The 20,741-nt window shown below is 38.1% G+C and overlaps 3 protein-coding genes across 4 annotated transcripts; 2 read left to right on the forward strand and 1 right to left on the reverse strand.

Annotated features, from left to right (window-relative positions):
- The first annotated feature begins 1,190 nt into the window (after positions 1-1,190).
- On the forward strand, positions 1,191-1,910 carry LOC141431770 (trypsin-7-like). The gene has a single exon (XM_074092949.1). It carries the CDS (start codon positions 1,191-1,193, stop codon positions 1,908-1,910), a length of 720 nt encoding a protein of 239 aa, XP_073949050.1.
- Positions 1,911-4,701: 2,791 nt separating this feature from the next.
- On the reverse strand, positions 4,702-13,950 carry LOC141432172 (trans-1,2-dihydrobenzene-1,2-diol dehydrogenase-like). Its single transcript, XM_074093646.1, has 6 exons — positions 13,842-13,950; positions 9,662-9,869; positions 9,292-9,583; positions 8,031-8,277; positions 6,907-7,060; positions 4,702-4,859 (listed from the first exon to the last, which is right to left on the reverse strand). Exons 2-6 carry the CDS (start codon positions 9,867-9,869, stop codon positions 4,741-4,743), a joined length of 1,020 nt encoding a protein of 339 aa, XP_073949747.1. The 5' UTR covers positions 13,842-13,950; the 3' UTR covers positions 4,702-4,740.
- On the forward strand, positions 9,515-19,577 carry LOC141432173 (macrophage migration inhibitory factor-like). Of its 2 annotated transcripts, XM_074093649.1 has the most exons (4): positions 9,515-9,604; positions 14,202-14,270; positions 16,704-16,879; positions 18,400-19,577. In XM_074093649.1, the coding sequence occupies exons 1-4, from the start codon at positions 9,599-9,601 to the stop codon at positions 18,461-18,463; spliced, it is 315 nt and encodes a 104-aa protein (XP_073949750.1). In that variant the 5' UTR covers positions 9,515-9,598; the 3' UTR covers positions 18,464-19,577. The 2 variants fall into 2 exon arrangements, with proteins under 2 accessions (XP_073949750.1, XP_073949749.1); XM_074093648.1 differs by lacking the exons at positions 9,515-9,604; positions 14,202-14,270 and adding an exon at positions 15,202-15,931.
- The last annotated feature ends 1,164 nt before the right edge of the window (positions 19,578-20,741 follow it).

Consider the following 20,741-nt stretch of genomic DNA (forward strand, 5'->3'; position numbering starts at 1 on the left):
TGGCCATCCGGTCGTCAAACCTATGCGAAAATATAAATTAACGTTTTGTATGGTAGTTGAGTCACAAGAAGACTACCACCATAAATACAAAGAAATACTGGTGACTGTACCACCGCCAACAGTAACAAGACTATTTAAAGTTTTTTTTTTAATTTTCGAATTTCAATAATTTCCCACAATATTTCGTATTGGTAATCAAATTAGAAAGAAAGAAAGAAAGAAAGAAAGAAAATACATTTATTTAACGCCATAAAAACAAACATAGGAACAAACATAGAACAAATAAAGACATACATGACGCTAAACAGGTCCCCACTCAGCATAATGCCACGGCAAGCCGTGGCGCTGATTTTCAGTGAGGACCTTATCTAAAAACTAACTTAAAATAAAAATTTAAAATAAAATAAAGCAAATATTAAATTGTATGGCAACACCGGCTTAAACAGTTCAAACGTTTGCAGTTGAAATGTTTTAAGTCACCGCCAAAAGTATACTTTGCAAATATGAATAATGCATATTACTGTTAAAATGGTTATTTAAAAACAACATGCTACATACTTGACTCCTTAAAACAAAAACACAGGTATTTCTATTAAAAGTATCTTACTTGACTAAATAATACGCCAACCAACAGTGGACACATTTTTGAGATCGTAACGTAATAAACCGAACTCATTCAGTCTACCGCCAATTGGTAAAGCGAAATCGACGTTTCTAGCTTATTTATAAGGACGACAAACATTAAGAGCGCCTAAAGTGCAAAAAAAAAAAATAAAAAAAAAAATACAAGGTAAGATTGAGAGGTGCCTACTTATTCATTTTCTCAATTGTAAGTTTAAAAAATGGTTTTTACATTTAAATTTAAAACCAGTTGTTGATTTTAGCGCACGAATGGGTGGAGGAATGTTGTTAGTAGCCTTACGTAGGTTAAATTATATAGAACACGATTTTTAACACCATGTAAGTATCAGTTTAAATCTAAATCGTCAAAAGCGTAGTTGACTTTACGTTCTTTGCATATCACAGAAGTTATGCAAAAAAGGTACTTAATAAAAATATGCAGATACATTTACGAAGGAATTTACTAATGACTTCAAAGATAGTTTTGACGTAGGTAGACTTTTGTATAAATACGCTAGATAATTCATCCAAGTTTATGGAACTACAGTCAACGTCAACAAACGGTCAACATGGGAACCTACTGGGTGAGCCTTTTAGTGACACTGGCTGTATTGGCCTTAGCTGCTTCAACTGACTTGGAGTCTCGTGTCCAAAACGGACAGCCGATTGGACCAGAGCACAAGCATTTAGTAGAATTAAATACACATTTTGAACCCTATCAACCGGGTGAATATGTATTTTCGTGCACTGGTTCGATACTAAACGGCTATTGGATAATAAGTGCTAAGCACTGTCTTCAAAGAGACGGAAGTAGTCTAAATTGGGCCAAAATTGTCCGTCACATGAATTCTAATACTGAGAATACAATAGTCGACTATAAGCTTGCGCCAGTTATTGGACCATACAGAGCCCAGCATGATATAGCCTTGGTGAAAGTGGCTAACCAGTTGAACACTAATGTTTATCAACCAATACTGCTGTCCCCTGTGTACCCTGTTCAAGGTTCGACGGCAATTGTAGCTGGATATGGAAAACCGGACCCTTCTCTGCCACGACAAGGCGTAGTGACTATTGGAAAATGCAATTTTGCTCCAATTTGTTCGTTTAGTAATGAGTTTACTGCCAGGCCTGACAATGGAGATTCAGGAGGACCACTGACGGTCGACGGCAGACTAGTTGGAATAATCAGTGAAGGCATCCCACCGACCGCGACCAATCCATTGTATGAAGAGCATTACGTTGCCATCGCTGACCATTATAATTGGATTATGGGCGTGATTAAAACATAATGAAAATTTCTGCACAATAAATTTCATGATCATGACACAAAAACAGCATTTTTTATTATTATAGTAGATTGTTCAACAAGAGACTAAAACAAGCCATAATGACACGAGATGTTTAGCCACCCGAGCAGAGTGAGGGGTGGCTATAGTTCGAGTGGCATTATGGTTGTTTAGTCTCGCGTTAAACACTCTACTTTTCACTTTGAATGAGAGAAAAAAAAACAATATAATTGAATAGATTCATATACGTAATCACGTAATTCGTGTTTCACGACATCAAATCGTGTTTTTTTATATTTTTACAGTTATCATTTTGAGGTAATTTGCACACCTAAAAAAACCTCCATTCACAAATACCGTGTTGGCTCTTTAAGGGTTTCCAACGTAAATTAAAAAAAAATATTTTAATCCGTAGAGAATAAAAAGGAGCTTTAGTCCCGATATGCAGAGACTAAAGTAACATTTTAAGTGCATGAGAAGTGAACATTTATTTATGTACTTATGTCAACACTTTACTATATATATACAAATTAAGAAACAAACACAATTATAGTAATAAATGTTTCCTGTCATGTACGTCAGCATACGTATACCAATTATAGATTGACTTATTCGTTATTTTGCGGAAGTGTAAATAAATTTAACTTGCTACCTACTCCGCAAACAAATAATGTGCTAGACAGCTAAGTTTGTTCGACAGTTTTAATGCAGAACCCGCCCGACGAAATGGAGGACTACTTCCACACAAAATACCAGTAGGATTATGGATTGAGAGGGAGGCTAACGAGCATGCAGTCATCTGATGGGAAATGGGTTATCTATCGTTTGCCTGAATGTATCGTTTTCTAGAATTTTCATTTACCATAAAGTAATTTATTTCTGAAATAGTAATTTCTTCAGAGTTGGAGTTGATATTAAACTAACCTAACCTAACCTACTGCATTCTATATGATGACATTTAAAAAAATCCTGAAAACAGCACGGTTCTATATATTTTATGGCAAACGTTGGTATGGCAAGTGAACTTCGGGCAAATGGAATTCGGGAAGTAAAGGTAAACCTGAAATACCAGGGAAATGATCACCACTGCCCATGAGGACCATCTAAACTTGAAACTATCGTGATCTTTTAATTTTCTATTGATAAAGAATTACTAATCGAAAATTCAAGGTGGGGAATTCTCAGCGCAGAGTACAGTCGTTTTAATTTTGGAAACTAGAAAGTGCCTAGAGACAGAATCAGAGCCGAACCTAACTTGCCTTTGGATTAGTGGAACTTACATAGTATAATATAAAAAGTTCAAATTTAAAAGCGGGACAATTGAGTTATGGCTTTGTAATTTTGGAGTTCTTCAGTGCAATATCGGCTTGTGTCATCACATTAGAATATCGCATGTGCCTGTAACTTCACCGGAAGTCTTACTTTGGAACTTGCGCAAGCCTGTGCTTGCACACAAACACTTACACACACTCGGAAGCAGCAGGGCTACTACGAAATTCGAATTTCGTATCATACCGTCCGTCTCGCTCTCGTATTAAATAGTTTAAGTGTCAGAGGGACCGCACGACAAGAACTTCGATTTTAGAGTTTCGTAGTAGCCCTGCAGAAGTCTGCTTCAAGGCAGAATTAGCGAGCAAAACGGAGGTAGTGATACGGACGAACCTTGGACAAGTTCTCATCACTTCTCAGTTTTCTTTTCAGGGAATGTATGAAAATTTTAGTAACGCTTAAAACTTTTTTTATCGATAGGAGTAACCTTTCTAATTAACAGAAAAAATATCATATTTAATTTAAAAAAATGAAAGAGTTTTCTTTACCGCTAAATTACGATAGTTAATGCAAAATTACGGTTACGGGTTGTTCCATAGAGAACAAAAAAAATAATTGTATCTTTGATTTGTTCGTTTGGACGGGTGATACTTTTACTGGCTCGGATTATACCGACATAGAAATACCGACCCTGTTTTTAATGTACACGCCCATAGAAGATAATGTCAGTTTCGATAAAAAAAGATTCAAGCGTTTCTAAAATTTTCATCCATTCCCCATTACACGACTGTCCAAAGAAAAGGGGCATACTGTTTTCAGAGTTCACGAAAGTATCTATATGTAACAGTGACTAAGGCCATAATTGTCTACCACGCGGGCGCTTGCGATCGCATACACTACCTATCTCTTTTTACGTTCATCTTATACCGTGACAGAAAGAAGTAGTGAAAACGATTGTGATTCCGAGTGCGTTATACCTACAATAAAGTCTCTCGATCGTTAGATAACCGACAGTAAGAGCAGCGTGTATTAAGTATGTCTTCGTATTCTACACTATCAGGTGGTGTACATTAACTTTGCCACAGATCATCACTGACCTGAAGATTGTTTGTTTTCTGTACTGCTTACTATATTGTGATATAAAATAAAGATTATGATTGGTTTTTTGGAGTCTTTTTGTATTTTTTATTTCAACTCCAAATTTGTTACTTTTACTACGGGTATCCCGTGAAACCATATCGAAAATACAAACTGAGACATGGATGCACAGAAAAACCAGAAAAAGAGACCAGCGCTGGGAATCGAACCCAGGTCCTCAGCAATCCGTGCTGCGTGCTATAACCACCACCGCTGGACAGGAATCTAGACACGAATTTTTCCTATGCATATATATCTCAGGTTGCTTATTTCTACTACGCTACTTAAGCAGCAGCACTAGCGACTCTATGTTCCGCTCTCATCGAGAGACGTCACATTCTTCTGTGCATGTCTCAGTTTGTATTTTCGATATATAATAAAGTCTTTGTATTGTATTGTTATTTTATTTATTATATTTAACTCAAAACTAAGAGAACTCCTGGTCATCTACATCAAAATGGACGCCAATCTGCTTTCGGATAGTATCTTTAAGTTTGGCGAGCGTGAGGCTTTCTTTGAGGCTCATTCGTGGTGATTCCAAAAGTCCTGCAAACATTAAGTATGGTTAGTACACACACAACGCGCACAGTACCGTAATGCCCTGTTCACATTATTCCAGTAAAACCGTTCCAGTAGCATGACACTGCGGTGCCCGATCGATCTTGTGCATAGGCGTATATAAGTAGAGGAGGGGCCGGGTGGGCCGTGCCCACCTCAGTATGATTTAGTGCAGCGGTTCATAACCTTTTTCAGCCGCGGACCCCCAAGGAAATCAAGCATAATGCCAAGGACCCCTGAGTGAAAAAAAGGTGCAATTTTCGGACAATATTATATCTCTAAGTAAGATAGATGCGTAAATTTTTTTGGACCATTGGACTGCGGACCCTTTACACAAAAATCCAGGCCAGGTCCCCCCCCCTGAAAAGTAACCCTAGATACGCCAATGATCTTGCGTAACTCGTTTGGATTGTGACCCCGCAATGTATCGCTACTCGCACGATTTTACTGGAATAATGTAAACCGACGCATAAAGGCGCAAACAGACTACGACACTGTGCACGATTACACGATACACTGTGTCTCTGTTATGACCACGGGTGACAGACGCGTACAGAGACGGTGCAAACTTCTGTAAGTGCACTCGTGAAACTCAAAACTTGGGCCACACAGACCTCTCTTCTATCCTCTTGCATCACCCGGGTTATCCCCTCTTCTGGACACTGCTATTCCGATTTAATTTACAGGACTTCAGCGAAAATAAAAAGCATCTAAGTGCGTGTCGGGTCCGTAATGTATAAATATGCAAATCCTTTGGTAAATATTCAATATTAGGTTTGATCGAAAATTATTAATGATATAGCCAAACGTGAATTAACTGCCAACGATGTATTGCAACTAGAATGTTAATGTCGCTCGGGACTTTATGGTGTCCTTCGTTTTTCTGAAGGTTCATTATGGAAAGAAAAAGAAAATTAATCTTTTGTGTCGAGTTCCGAACGACACTAGCAAACTAGTACAGAGCCAAAGCTGAGTGGGCGGCCAAATAGGGCCAAATCATGAAGTAATCAATTCTAAGATTAGGGGGGCTACTTCAATTATAGTAGGAACACCTATGGTAATTTGGATATCATCCCAGCCTATATACGTCCCACTGCAGGGCACAGGCCTCCCCTCAGAATGAGAGGGCTTGGGCCATAGTTCCCACGCGGGTCCAGTGCGGATTGGGAACTTCACACACACCATTGAATTGCTTCGCAGGTTTGTGCAGGTTTCCTCACGATGTTTTCCTTCACCGCAAAGCTCGTGGTAAATTTCAAATGTAACTCCGCACATGAATTTCGAAAAACTCAGAGGTGCGAGCCGGGGTTTGAACCCACGACCCTCTGCTTGAGAGGCGATGGGTCAAACCACTAGGCCACCACGGCTTACATAATTAATTTGCGGCTTAATTTGGATATATTTAGTAGTAACTCGTGCATTTGCTCTTGAAAATCATCATTTGGTCAAGTGTAACTGATGATGAAGACCACAATTGACCATCAGAGTTAGTACTCAGTAATGTTTTGTTAATTTTCTTTTGTACAATAAAGAGTTTACATACATACATACATACAAGTATTTCGCGGGTTGAATTTCAATAACTTTAACACAGTTACTAAGCAATTTATGCTTCTCGTAATGCATATGGTAAAATGGAACGGGTGGTGAAGCACCAGGGCTCCTCAATAATGACGTCTCTGCATCGGAAAAATAAATCTTTCGTAAAAGGTGACGAGCAGTTGACATTAAACTTTTGTTTCTTAGATTATTTTCACTAAAAAGCGTGGAAAAAAAATTATAACACAAATTGAACCGACTACAAAAAACCATGAAAATATTTTTCTACCACTCTAAAGTCGGTGCCTCAGCACGAGCCAGCAGGAGTGAACCTTTAGTCGTCTACCTTTCCTACATACTATACATGGGCTTCAATCACTCCTGCTGGCTCGTGCTGAGGCACCGACTTCAGACTGGTAGAAAATTATTTTCATGGTTTTTTGTAGTCAGTTAAATTTTTTTAATTGAAAGCATCAGAAATCAAACATTTTACTACCTTCTTTTATGCACCTGACCACCTCAAGGGACTCGTAAACTAATCCAGCGCTGTTGCCAAAGTAGTAAGGGATGTCAGAGGTGTGCAGGGGAAAGTTTTCCACCGAACCATCGGCATGAGTCAAATCCTCAGGGAAATGGAAGGGGTCCTCCACCTGAAAAATCATAAAGGAATCCTGTCGCATATGACATTGCTCTCAAACTCCGTGACCATTATTTGCTAAGGTATATTTGGGTCAATCAATTCTTATGTCTGCTCGTTGCCATGGCAGTGTCTCTTGCCATGGCGCATCCACCAAAAGTTAGAAGTTGTGCCAGTTATATGCCAGTGTGGGAGCAAACAACAAAATAAAATCTATACAATTGTATCATCGTTGTTTCCCGAGTCACAGGATAGGCTTAAAAGATTAATGACCCATTTGCATGGACCTACAGAAGCTCATTCACAGAAGTATTTGAAAGTTTTTCAAGACATTGTGTGGAAAAGGAGCAGTGATCACCTAGAGGTACGTGATCACAGTCAACTACACCAAAACATCAGAAGCTTGTCAGCCAAGATAGTTGTGATAGAATATCTCGTATGCAAGTATTTAACTTCACTGGAAGTCTTACTCTTCACACCGAAACCTAGCAGAGCAAGCCATTCTGATATGTTGGTATGTACCTATTTAATTGACAAGATTTAAATTTTTTAACACCTGTAAATTACTACAGGAATCGAAAGAGTTTGGCCTCCTGAACATGGGAAAAATTATTATAATTGATTTCTCCATATTCAAAAAACAACAAAAAAATCAACACTACCACGGAATAGATATGTTATCCTTTGCCTTTTTCACCAGAACAAGGAGCTGTCATAATTTTGACAACGTCTCTATGCAACGTCTACGTCAGTTTTAAGAGACTAGACAAAAGTAATGGATCTATTGTGTGGTAGTTTTGGAGTTATGTCCTTTTAGAATAAGCACATCTTTAAAAATTGAAATAAATTAATTAAAAGTTGTAGCGAAATTTTAAAAATATCAGCGTTTTTCTCTTTCCAAACAGAATACAGAGAACGAATCAAATTATAGTCATAGAAATATGAAATCTTGTCAATTACACAAGTTTCTTTGTTATCCATACCGTAGCGCGTCCTTTGGTACCAGTAACCGTCGCCTTATTCCACAGCTTCACAGTGGCATCCACGTTTAGGACCGCCCGTCTGCCTCCACTATACTCAAGGATTATATGCGCAATGATGTCCACACCTTCTTCGTTAACAGTTCCAACAGCAGTCACTTTCGTTGGCTCATCCTTGAAGATGAATTGTGCAAATTGTAGAGTGTATACGCCAATATCCAGCAAGGCGCTGCCTCCTAGGTCTTTTTTGCTGCAAATAAAATTATAAGCGTTGAAACAAAGGTTGGAAAGCCAAACGAGCAAGTGGGTCTCCCACAAAGAACAGTGTTAAGTACGAAAACTAGGAACACAAATCGCCGTGTGGCATTCTAATTGGCCATTACTTGCATCCAATCGCATCATATCATCAATATCATTATAAGCCGTAGAACGTCTACTGTTGGCTATAGCCCTCCTCCACAGACCTCCAGTTGCTTCGGTTGGAAGCGACGCAACTGCGGCTTTAACCAGGTCATCCGTCCATCTCGTTACTGGTCGTCCTACGCTGTCCTTGCCGATCCGCGGCAAAGGTACTAATATCTACCTATAAAGTCGTAATTGATGGTCACGTATGATGTGATGCGGCTAAGCTCTATGCTCCAATATGCATTGAGTGAGGTCGAAAATACAAACTGAAACATAGATGCACAGAAAAACCAGAAAAATAGACCAGCGCTGGGAATCGAAGCCAGGTCCTCGGCATTCCGTGACACGTGCTATACCGCTACACCGCCGCGTTGGTGTAGCGGTATAGCACGTGGCACGGAATGCCGAGGACCTGGGTTTCTATTTTTCTGGTTTTTCTGTGCATCTGTTTCAGTTTGTATTTTCGATATGGGTTTTACGGGAAGACCGTAAAAGTAACAAATTTGGAGTTGAAATAAAAAATACAAAAATACTCCAAAAACTAATCTTCATTGAGTGATGACCAATTAAACAGCGCTTTACGTGAAGATCCGAAATTGATTCAAGAAGAATAAGACTGCTCACTATATAGGGACAATGATAGCATTTTGTAGACTGAATAGTATACATAAGGTAAACGTCCGAGTGCTCGACACGCTAATGCCCAATAGACGACACCCTCATCTCTATTGCTAATGACATAAGATTAAAGATGCCAACTATTGGGACAGTGACGAGCACTCGTACGTTTACCTTACACGATGATTTTCAATCGGTGATGGTTAAAAGTCATCGTGTAGAACAAAGAATAAGCACATACGTTAGCCTGTCAACAGAAATAAGCGGAACTCCGAAGTTGACTTCGACAAGTTTAACATCTCCTAATTTTCCTGAGTCAATATCTTTCTCCAATGCGAGGTAGACAGGGGCAAATCTTGACCATACAGCTTCCATCAAGAACAGCTTTTTCTGTCTGGCTATATTGACCAGGGCCTGTGTTTGTTTCAAGTTCAAGCACATGGGCTTCTCACATAGAACGTGTTTTCCTTTCTTAAGGAATAATTTGGTCAGAGCAAAGTGGTCAGGATTCAAAGCACCGATGTAGACAACGTCTGGAAAATCAAGAAATGCAGGTGAGTATACAGTATTTTCTTTTTCTAGAAAAACCTAAGTATTATGTAATTTCATACCGACGACACCAGAGCTATCAGCCATAGCCTGATACGAATCAAACACCGTAGCAATATTGTGTAGTTTAGCGAACTCTTCGGCTCTACTGCGGTCCCTTGCGGCCACGGCTGCGATGACCTGGTCACCCTTACCAGGATACGAGTTGACGGCATTTACAAAGTCACTGCAGATTTTGCCAGCGCTGACAATACCCCAGCGGACAGTCATCTGTAAAAATTTGAGTTTTATTTGGGGATAGATTAGTATCAGAGGTCTTATTGTCTAAATCCGAGTTTAGACTTGCAAGAAAAATCGTGTAAATTGCAATACATTGCGGCGCTGGATTTACCACTACAAACTCATTGGCTTTACAGCCTCTCAATGTAATGCAACGATTTTTCTTGCAAGTCTAAACTCGGCATCACACTTGGATTCACAATCGTTTTCACCATTTATTTTTATCACATGTTGTAAGGTGAGGGTAGAAAGAGACGGTGAATGCGATCGCGAACGTTAGAGCGTTAGACAATACGGCCACAGTTTCACAATGGTGTCAAGTAACATTGACAATTTGGTCTACATTTCCTAACCAATGAAGCCCGGTTTAAGAGGAAAGTCCTCAGTCCTTGTATGTCTGTAAGTGCGTGCTTGCGTGCGAGTGTGTATGTTTGTATCTTCTTCACGCTAAAAAGTCGACGGTTTAGGACCTATGTGGGTTGCTGGACGACTACTACTTTTCATCCCGAAATTTGTACATTTCAGTTAAGGTCAACCGGGGCTAATGCGTCACAATACTTTAAACAACATATTTATCTTTTATAACAAACACATATGATACAAGCTAGCATATTTTATCTAATTTCATATTTTAGTGGCAGTTTTTGGCATTTTTAATAACTTCTACGTGTAAATTACGTTTCTGTAAACGCTGGGATTTTTAGACGCTATAACCCCAGGTGGGGTGAAAGCTTCTTTTACTGGTATTATGTGATCGGATTGGTCGAAATGATTTTAATCGAGAAAATGTTATAAAACACACATGATAAAGTTTATTATTATGTTGTACGCTAAATTCTAGCCTTAGTTTAGGGTAATTAGTTGAACAAAAATATTCGGGGCTATAGCGTCTAATTGACCTCGTTTCTTATAGACGCATTAGCCCCTTCCTAGATTCCAGGGGTACCAAACAATTTTATCTTCTAATAGGTTAGAGTATTTTTTTTACATCTCATAGCCGAAAATGTTATATTGAATCAACAAATAAACAAAATAATTATATTACGTAATATAATAATAATATAGGAATCAAACCACCACTTAGAAATCAAAAATCACTTCTAATTTATGAGACCACAAGAATATGTCGGCATTTTGCCCTTTTACCTAAATCTAACAATAATTACAAAAAATCCTGAAAATAATTACAAAAACGAGCGATATCTTTTTTGTATCAACTTTAAGCTTATTTTCTTTGTAACATAATTATGTTAATAACATATTTATCAATAATCAATAAATCACAGTTTTTTTTTACTATATTATTAAGGGTATGATTTTATCGATCACCTAATAAATGCATTTTTGGTCACCTAATAAAAAATATTTGTTCCTAAAATAGTAGGTCTGTCACCTAAATTAAATCATCAAATAATATTAATACGGTTACCTAAATATTATTTAAAAATTACTTGGAAATAATATTGATCATCAAATAATTGAACTGAAATTTGACGATATGATATAAAATTAATGAAATAATAATAATATCTTATTTATGTTATGAGATTGAGTGATGGTAACAAATGCATGCCTCTGCACGCATTTCATAACATTGAATTAAGTGTTGAAGGACTACCATGAACATCTGTTAAGTAAACCGTTTGTGTTTGGTCTTGTATCGTTTTTTTTCATTAAATTCTCTTAGCTTTTGATTATTTTAATTTTTTCGTCTTGTTTCGATCTTTTCGGTTCACTTTACCGTCACAACTGTTAGGTGTATTTTGCAAGCGGGTTTTTTATTATTTTTTTATTTTGATTTACTTCTTTTTAGATTTAAATTATTTATTAGTTCCGTAAACAATTTCATTGTAAAAGGACGGATTCATGAAATTATCAACGACTTGATATTCAACTAACGAAATAAATGCGTCGGTTCGGCACGAGTTTCTGATACTCGTAGCTATAGGACGAGGCCTAAATTATGAGTTGGGTATATTTGAGCGTTTCACCCGCCTCATTTTTCTGATCTCATTTTTTTACGAATTGGCTGTAGATTTTGATGTCATTTTCGATTATTTGTCAGAGTTACGTATTTCAACCAGATGACTAAAAAACTATATCAGAATATTCGGCCATTTTGTTATAGAAAAGCGCCCAGAAAAATGCGATGGTTGAAACGCTCGAACATCGCCCAGCTCTTAGTGTTTCCACTGAATTTAACAGCGTCACCCTGACGGTGGAGGGCGCGATCGGCGACAGTCGGTACAATCGTTTTTAGTTTATTCGTAGTTTAGGGTCTGGGTCGTCTGGTCCCGTCGGCGAGTGCTCATTCTTTGGCTCTTTTCGAGCCACAATGAAGCGAGTAATACACGTGGATAGAGCTACCCCAGAAAGCTTGAGGCTGATAGGCCTATAACTGGAGAGGTTGACTTACTAAACCCCACTTCACCTGTATTCGTCTGGTACTGATGTTAGACGAGGAGGAACCCTAAAAAATGTTTTTTGTATATTTTCTTTTACCACTGATGGTTACAGCTTTCTAGCACTAAAAGTCTTCTTTTCAGTTTTTAATATTTTGTAGTAACATTATAATGTATATTATTTACTATAATAACAGTCATGAAATAGGTTTTTGAGATCGTTAAGATGAGCTCTTAATTTTGATACCCATATTAGTCGTATTGGAAAAAAAATTGTTAACCCCCAATATTTGCATCTCACAGCCGCCATGTTTATTTTTTTTAACGTTACCTATCTAAGTACACTTGGGTTTTGGGACAATTCTAATGATACCTTAATTGTCTACATCCGTCTAGTGGTGTGAGAGTTATGCGGTAATAAAGAATATTACATACAAGATACGCGCAAAAAACTCCTTGCAGTCGGGTAAAAAGATTCGGTTCTGGCACTTCGCTCTACTAAGTAAAATGTTTAAAATTCTTGAATGTACCAAATCTGGCAGCTGAAGTTTGTTTACATTTAGTTAAATACCTATCCAAACCAAGTATAGTTTTAACGTGATGCTGATAAAAACACACCAACAAACAGACATGAATTTTAAACAGCATTTTTGGGTTCTTTTTTTTCACAAACTAAGTTTTCTAAGATATGTAGGTATTGTAGGTACAGATTTCAAATTTATTCCTTTATTAGACACAAGTACAGTTAAATTTACAGCTATAATATTCTCTTAAAATAAAAGGTTTCGGACCTGTGAAAATGGGGCAATTGCGTTACCATAGACGCAATACTTAAAAAAAAATGGCGTGCGTTGTTCTAAAGGATGCTTTTCTTATGATAATTGGAATGGACCCATTAGCCCCGTAGACGACAGAGCCCCGGTTGACCTTATTAGTTTCTTCAATAACACCATGTTAGAAAAACCTAGCTATAACTAAAAAATATCACAGGTCAATTAACACCAATTTGACCTACGTAGTCCCAAAATTTGATAGGTCGTTGCCTAGCACCCATGAATAAATATACTTAAATAAATACGAGTACATACTTAGTTAAATTTATATTACACCGACGAGCGAGACTAGAGAACAAATATTCGTATTATTCATACATAATTTAGGGGACATACGTGGGAGAGTAAATGGGGGGCTGGCCAGGATTTTTGTGTTGAATCGGTCGCCCAACATCCTGGGGTGGGCACGGCCCGACCGGCCCCCCCTCTATATACGCCTATGCCGATCCAGATAAATCATGTGCCAGCCATGGCACACATAATATCTGCCCCTATATGGAATCGAACCCGGGACCTCAAGCTTTATACTAGTATATTCACAGGCTTTGTTGTCTAATACACTTGGAATCACAATCGTTTTCATCACTTCTTTCTGTCACATGGTATACTTAGGATGCGGGAGGAAGCGATGGTAATAATGACGCGATCACGAGCGCCCGAGTATTAGACAATACGGCCTAAGATCGTCAAAAAAGCACTTAAGTTAATTAAAGTTAAAAATAACTTACTGTTGCAAGCCAATTGTATACTCTGTTCTAGTATTGACGAACACGTGCACGAGTGCGGTCGGAGCTGTAATGATAAAAATACACTGGCTGTGTTTATTATAATACCAAACGATAACATCTATTGTAACCTTGCTTATCTAACTATCTCTGTCGACGTGTCGTGATAAAAAGGACCGGGGATATTTATTATTACTACACTTAACTATTTACTTTACACTAACTTACTTTTATTAACTTTTTCATAATTTTCTATACTTAACGTTGCAGGTGTCGTGATATATATGTATCCATCCATCTACGTTAACTTATGAATGCGAATGTATGTTCGTTTGTTTGTAACGCTTTCACTGGCTTTCACAGTTAAAATGCACAACCGATCGTGATGAAATGTGGTGTGGAGATAGTGGAGAACTTGGGAAGGACATTATGGTAATTTTTGTGCCGCGCACGATATAATAATATTAATTCATTAATACTATATTGAATGCAAAAGTAACTCTGTCTATGAAATCTTCAAGTTTAAACTTCCAAACTGATTGAGATGGAATTAGGTATTGAGACAGTTGACTTTAGGTAGAAAATGGGATAGGTAATAATTTCCATCCCGGAAAATTGCATTGATCCCGCGGGATAGGACAAATGAAATTATGTCAATCATAATTATGTTCAAAATGAATGAATTTTTGTAATAGGAGGGGGGGAGGGAGTTGAGTCTCGTTATTTAACCGACGAAAAAAAACGGAGGAGGTTCTCAACTTGTTTGTTTTTGAGAAGGTTCTCAAGTCGACGCGTAAATATTTAATATTTTTTTTTATGTATGACCTGACCACGCATAACTTTTTACAAGGTAGTCCCATTTTGATAATTCTTTTTTTTATTGGAATTAGTATACTTATCTCAAAGTTAGTCTTATATAAATTTGAAAAAAAAACAACTTTAGGGTAGGAAAACAGGGGATGATTGATTGTTCACTCACTGATTGTAATGTATGACCAATTTTCTCCATTCTTCGCCATCACCCCGTTTCGAATTTTCGATTTCTTTGGCTAGTCGTAGTAAAAAAGTCTGCTGTTTATTAAGATAACTTTATTTAGCAAACACTTTACACTGAATGGAGCAAAAAATTAATGTATAGGTACATAGCACACGTCGAGAGAGTTAACCGCCATAAAACGAAAGTGAGAGAATTCAATCTAAAACTATAACTATAATACTTGTGTTGCCGTGCCGGCAAACAGACATCAATGTAAAAAGTAGTCAGCCAGAAAAACTTTGTATTTAAAATATTTTTTTACCAACAGTTTTTTTCGGACACACGGCTACACCATTGCATGGTGAATATAATCAATCATCAATCAATCAAATCAGCCCACATCTACTCACTGCAGAGTAAAGGCCTCTTCATTGTCACGCCACTTTGCCCGGTCCTGTGCTAGAGTCATCCACAGTTTACCAACCGCCTGCCAGATGTCACCCGACTAACGGGCCGGCGGTCTGCGGCCCACCGTTCTTCGACCCGATCTTGGCCACCACTTCGTAACTGCTTTCGACCACCTGTTGTCAGTGCGTCTCGCCAAGAGACCCGCCCATCTCCACTACAGTTGTGTTACTTCTCTTGCCCACATCCACAACTCCAGTCTGTTTTCGAATTTCAGAATTGGGGATGTGGTCAAGAAGTGTGACCTGTGTGACGCCCAGCATAGCTCGTTCCATGGCTCTTTGTGCGACTTTTATTTGGTGCACGTTTCCCTTTGTATGGTATATGAAGCATTTAATATTGCTGTAGCGTGGACATAAATATTGGTTGGTAACATAATATTAAATATAAAATAAATATTATTGCTAGATTATTGTTGAACACTGATAACATTGCTATCACAACACAATAACTATTATCTTAAGCGTAACAAGTTACATAAAAGTACTCAGTATCCATCCAGCGAAACACAAGTTATCAGTGCATAAACATAACATTGTGCAAAATGCCGTGCCTAAAAATCCTGACCAACCTTCCTAAGAGTGAAATACCCAAAGATTTTGTGAACAAAATAATCCCTGTTTTGGTAAAGACGGTTAAAAAGGATCCTGCTGTAAGTAATATTCCAACTATTTTAAAACGTCTTTTATTATAACAAAATAAAATTGACCTTCGAGTTGAAGTATCAGTAGTAAACAAAGTTGTTAACGAAATAAGTTGTTAATAAAATAAATAGGGTTTCTTATTTAACTTAAATACAAGCAAGCTGAGATATGTGGTGCATAGGAGAAATTCGTGTCTGTACACCTGTCCAGTGGTAGTGTAGGGGTATGGCACGCGGCACGGAATGCTGAGGACCTAGGTTCGATTCCCAGCGCTGGTCTCTTTTTCTGGTTTTTCTGTGTATCTATATTTCAGTCATAAAAGCCACTTGTTACATTTTTTTTGGACGCATCCCTTACATTAAGGTGCATTGAAAATTGAAAATTGTTACTCTTCACGCTAAAACGACTCAACGGATAAGGATGTAATTTTGTGTGTAGATAGTTGGACGTCTGAAATAACATATAGGCTTACTATAAATTTCTTAAATTTTTTAAAGATTCTCATGAGGATTTAGTACAATTCCAGAATTTAAATTCATTTGCCGGCTCTAGAGTTTACGCGTGCAAAGCGGCGACCTAATTTAAGCCCTACACACACACAGACGACGGGTGCGGGTCGCGCGCGGGCCCGCGACGGACTTTTTACATGGCGGTATATGGACGCACGACCCGACCAGCGCCCGACCCGCGTCCGCCGTCGGCGTGATGGCGTCTATATACGGCCATGTAAATACGCCCGTCGTCTGTGTGTGTTGGGCTTTAATGTACCATCATCTACAGGTCTTCACCGTCGTGGTATCTGGCGACTGCGATGTCTCATTTGGTGGGGATTCCGATACTCCCGGTGCCGCAGCCACATTGGAATCCATAGGGCATGTAGGAGCTGAAGAGAACAAGATAATCGGCAAGGAGGTGTCGGAATTCGTTCAAAAGGAACTTGGCATACATCCTGACAGGTAATTTTACTTTGTTGCATTACATTAAAGGTATAAGTAGTAGCGGCCTGTTTCTCGCAACTTGACGACTTAGTGCGCCTATTTTACGGGATTGGCTGTAGGCACTATTCATGACAACCTGGCTCCTGTTTTTTTTAAACATAAAACAACCGTGAGACTCGTATTAAATGAATGTTAAACAGGATAACTCGCGTCCTGTTTTAATAAGCACAAATTCTGCTGATTAAAAAGAAACACAAAAAGATAGCCTTAAATTTGGCATGGATCCGTGCCTAAGCATACGAGGGGTTAAGCTGTAATATAATAGCATAGTGGTTTGAACTATGGCTTAACAAGCAGGGGGTCGTGCGAAACCTGGGCTCGCACATCTGAGTTTTTCGGAATATATTTGCGTAATTACATTTGATATTTGCCATCCTGCGATGCAGGTCAGCGATAAAAGAAAACATCGCGAAGAAACCGTCACTACCTGCAAAGCAAGTCAAAGTGTTATCGGCTCGCATAATTGTTGGAAGACACAATGTAATGTTTGTCATAACGTAAGGTAAACGTCCGAGTGATCGACACGCTAATGCCCAAAAGATGGCACACTGTTGTCATTTCTATTGCTAATGACATAAGATTAAAGATGCCAACTATTGGGACAGTGACGAGCACTCGTACGTTTACCTTATTGTTTGTGATACCTCTTCTTTCTCTATATATTTTGATTGTTAACAAATGTTATAAAACAAACCTAACATACCTATTCTATAGAGGTCTACGCTCTACCTAGACTACAGCAGACGTTTTCAACCGGTGTGCCGCGAAGTGTATGCTGCATTGAAATAATGAATCATCATCCCAGCCTATATACGTCCCACTGCTGGGCACAGGCCTCCTCTCAGAACAAGAGGGCTTGGGCCTTAGTTCCCACGCGGGCCCAGTGCGGATTGGGAACTTCACACGATGTTTTCCTTCACCGCAAAGCTCGTGGTAAATATCAAATGTAATTCCGCACATGAATTTGGAAAAACTCAGAGGTGCGAGCCGGGGTTTGAACCCCCGACCCTATGCTTGAGAGGCGATAGGTCAAACCACTAGGCCACCACGGCTTATGTACATGTGAAATAATGAATAGCTATTTTAATTGGAAAATAGTACGAAAAAAACTGACGCATGGCGTGTACGGTTCACGTTGTCAGGTTGTTATGATAACGGAGCGGAAGGAATGGCGGGGCGGGTGGAACGTGGTACCCTCTACACGCCAGTCAGACTCGCACTTGGCTATTTTTTACTAGTGTGCCGTAAAACTTTGATGAACAAAAAGTGTGCCGTTAAAACCAAAAGGTTGAAAACGCCTGCTCTACAGGTGACCATCTACAACATTTTGAAATAAATAATAGAATCTGGGAAAAAATTACGACTTACAAAAATTATAACAAAAATTACATTATGACTCAAAAATTATGCGACTAGATACTTGCATCCGTTTCCGAGATATGATCTTAAAGTAGCTAATCGTGTGTTTTGTGTTTCAGATTTTTCATGAGTATCTACGACATCAAAGGTTTCAATATCGTGAAGGGCGCTATTACACATTAATGTATATAATACCTAAGTATATAATACTACGTGTAGAAAATATCTACGTGAATAATTGATAGTTAATTTAGTTTTATTTATCATAACTTATCGTTTGAAATAAATTATGAACGCCCAAACAGAAACAAAATAAGTACTTCCTCTTACCTACGTTACATATTTAGTTTTGATTAAAATACTTAATTTCACTTTACTACGTCAGATATTTAGTTTTGATAAAAATACTTAATTTTACTTTAAATTCGTTTTTGTTTAAAATTTTCATTCTTAATGTAAGTTTTTTCTTGCTGACTGTTATTTTTGTTCACTGTATCAATAATACGTGTGTATGTAAGTATGTATACCAAATTTCAAGTAAATCCGACTACTGGAAAATAAACTATAATCATTATCCCAGCCTATAACGTCCCACTGCTGGCACAGGCCTCGTCTCAGAACGAGAGGGCTTGGGCCGTAGTTCTTGCGTGGGCCCAGTGCGGATTGGGAACTTCACACACACACTATTGAATTGCTTCGCAGGTGTGTGCATGTTTCCTCACGTTTTCCTTCACCGTAAAGCTCGTGTTAAATTTGAAATGTTATTTCGCACATGAATTTAGAAAAACTCAGAGGTGCCGGTGCTTCAACCCACGACCCCTGCTTGAGAGGCAATAGGTCAAACCACTAGGCCATCACGGCTTATAAGATTTGACACAAAGAAAACACAACAACAAACAATCAAGTTAATTAAAAGCTTGAATAAACCCTCATTTTGTTTTTGGCAATGTTTTGTTTACGTACTATATATATATAGGTACTTAAAATTACCTCGATAACACAATAGAAATGTCCATGGACATTAAATTCTTCACCTCTAGGTACAGTCAAGGAAACTGAATTGTGTACCAGGGTGGAACCTTTGTGCTAGTAATGTCGTATTGACATCCCATATATCAGCCCAACCAAAAATCATAGTGAAATTGTTTATGAGAAGGTTGTACCCTGGTACACGATTTAGTTTCCTCGACTGTACACTACAATTATCCGATCAATGGATTGTTTACAAAAAGCATTGAACATTATTGCAGTTATTTTTAAGAAAAAACATCACAGATTAAACCAAATTTTTTAATTACATTATGATGCTTTCAGATTTTTCTTATCCTCTTCTTCGTTTATGAATGTTTCTTAGCTTTATAACTCTCCACCTTAAGTCTAGCATACCAGCAAGTCAGCGTGTGTGTTTTGGTGTAGTAGCTTATAATAGCATTCCAAATCCCATACTTCCGCGCCATTGAACCTTGAACAGCGTGGTCCATCTTGTCCACATCCACTTTATTGATAATATATGTTCCCTTCCTTATCATGCACTTATTAACGAAAGGGATACCCAAAGAACTCAGCAACATCTTTGTCACAAAACTTGTGCAATCCAAGTTCTTTAATTCATACACCCAGTTTATACCATTTGGAGTTTCGTATCCGTACGATAGAGCGCCTTTTTGCGTATTTCCTTTAACGTCACATTTCACTGTGAGACTTCCTCGAATCAAAGTTACTCCTGTGCTAGAATTATAAGCTTCTATGTGTACATCGAAAGGCGTGTTCTCAGTGTATGGCAATTCAGGGTTCTCACATTCAATAACTGATATCAAAGAGGTCTTGTACTGCTCAGAGGCAATGGCAGTCTTTAAAACTAAAATTATAAACAATGTTGCCCCCATGGCGGCTCGTTTGTAACTGTACGTTAAAGTATGTTTTTGATGGAGATAAAAGTTAAATGGTAGTCAAATTGCTCTATAATAGGATGCGTTTTGGCCTGATGATAATGTTTCAGATATTTTGAGTTTGTTTATTTGAATCATATGTACCAGGATGCATAATGATCGTTAGGGAAATTATCAGATGAGAAATATCAAACTTTGTACCTTACTAGCTTGCTAATTACCGTTTCAGGTGGTTTTCAATGAGCGTAATTTTAGTTTTTTTTTAATTGGCGAAATCGTGCTGTGACAATGATTGCAATCTGCATTGATACCAATCTAGATGACATAATACGTTAGTTTAATTGTAATAGAATTCAAATGATAAAACAAGTATGCAGGAGTTACGCAGGATCGACTACTGTTAAGATTTTTTACACTGAATAAGGCCGTTTGGCAGTTTTCTGTCAACTGCATGAGAAAGCGGAGAAACATAAAAAAAATACTAGCTGATCTTTGAGAGATTTGAGAAAGATAACTATACCTACATACTTGTATTAAGTGGGTAAAGGGTTTCGTGGATATCCTACTAATAT

This window comes from Choristoneura fumiferana, chromosome 10 (assembly GCF_025370935.1).
Source record: "Choristoneura fumiferana chromosome 10, NRCan_CFum_1, whole genome shotgun sequence".
Lineage (NCBI taxonomy): Eukaryota > Metazoa > Arthropoda > Insecta > Lepidoptera > Tortricidae > Choristoneura > Choristoneura fumiferana.

Bases quoted from the DNA above. Each gene is read 5' to 3' on its own strand.
- LOC141431770 (XM_074092949.1), top strand. From the start codon at position 1,191: ATGGGAACCTACTGGGTGAGCCTTTTAGTGACACTGGCTGTATTGGCC.
- LOC141432172 (XM_074093646.1), bottom strand. From the start codon at position 9,869: ATGACTGTCCGCTGGGGTATTGTCAGCGCTGGCAAAATCTGCAGTGAC. The intron at 7,061-8,030 runs GTATGGATAACA...ATGATTTTTCAG, and splicing joins GTACCAAAGGACGCGCTACG to GTGGAGGACCCCTTCCATTT. The intron at 4,860-6,906 runs GTAGTAAAATGT...TAATGTTTGCAG, and splicing joins GGTCAGGTGCATAAAAGAAG to GACTTTTGGAATCACCACGA.
- LOC141432173 (XM_074093648.1), top strand. From the start codon at position 15,824: ATGCCGTGCCTAAAAATCCTGACCAACCTTCCTAAGAGTGAAATACCC. The intron at 15,932-16,703 runs GTAAGTAATATT...CATCATCTACAG, and splicing joins CGGTTAAAAAGGATCCTGCT to GTCTTCACCGTCGTGGTATC. The intron at 16,880-18,399 runs GTAATTTTACTT...TTTGTGTTTCAG, and splicing joins CTTGGCATACATCCTGACAG to ATTTTTCATGAGTATCTACG.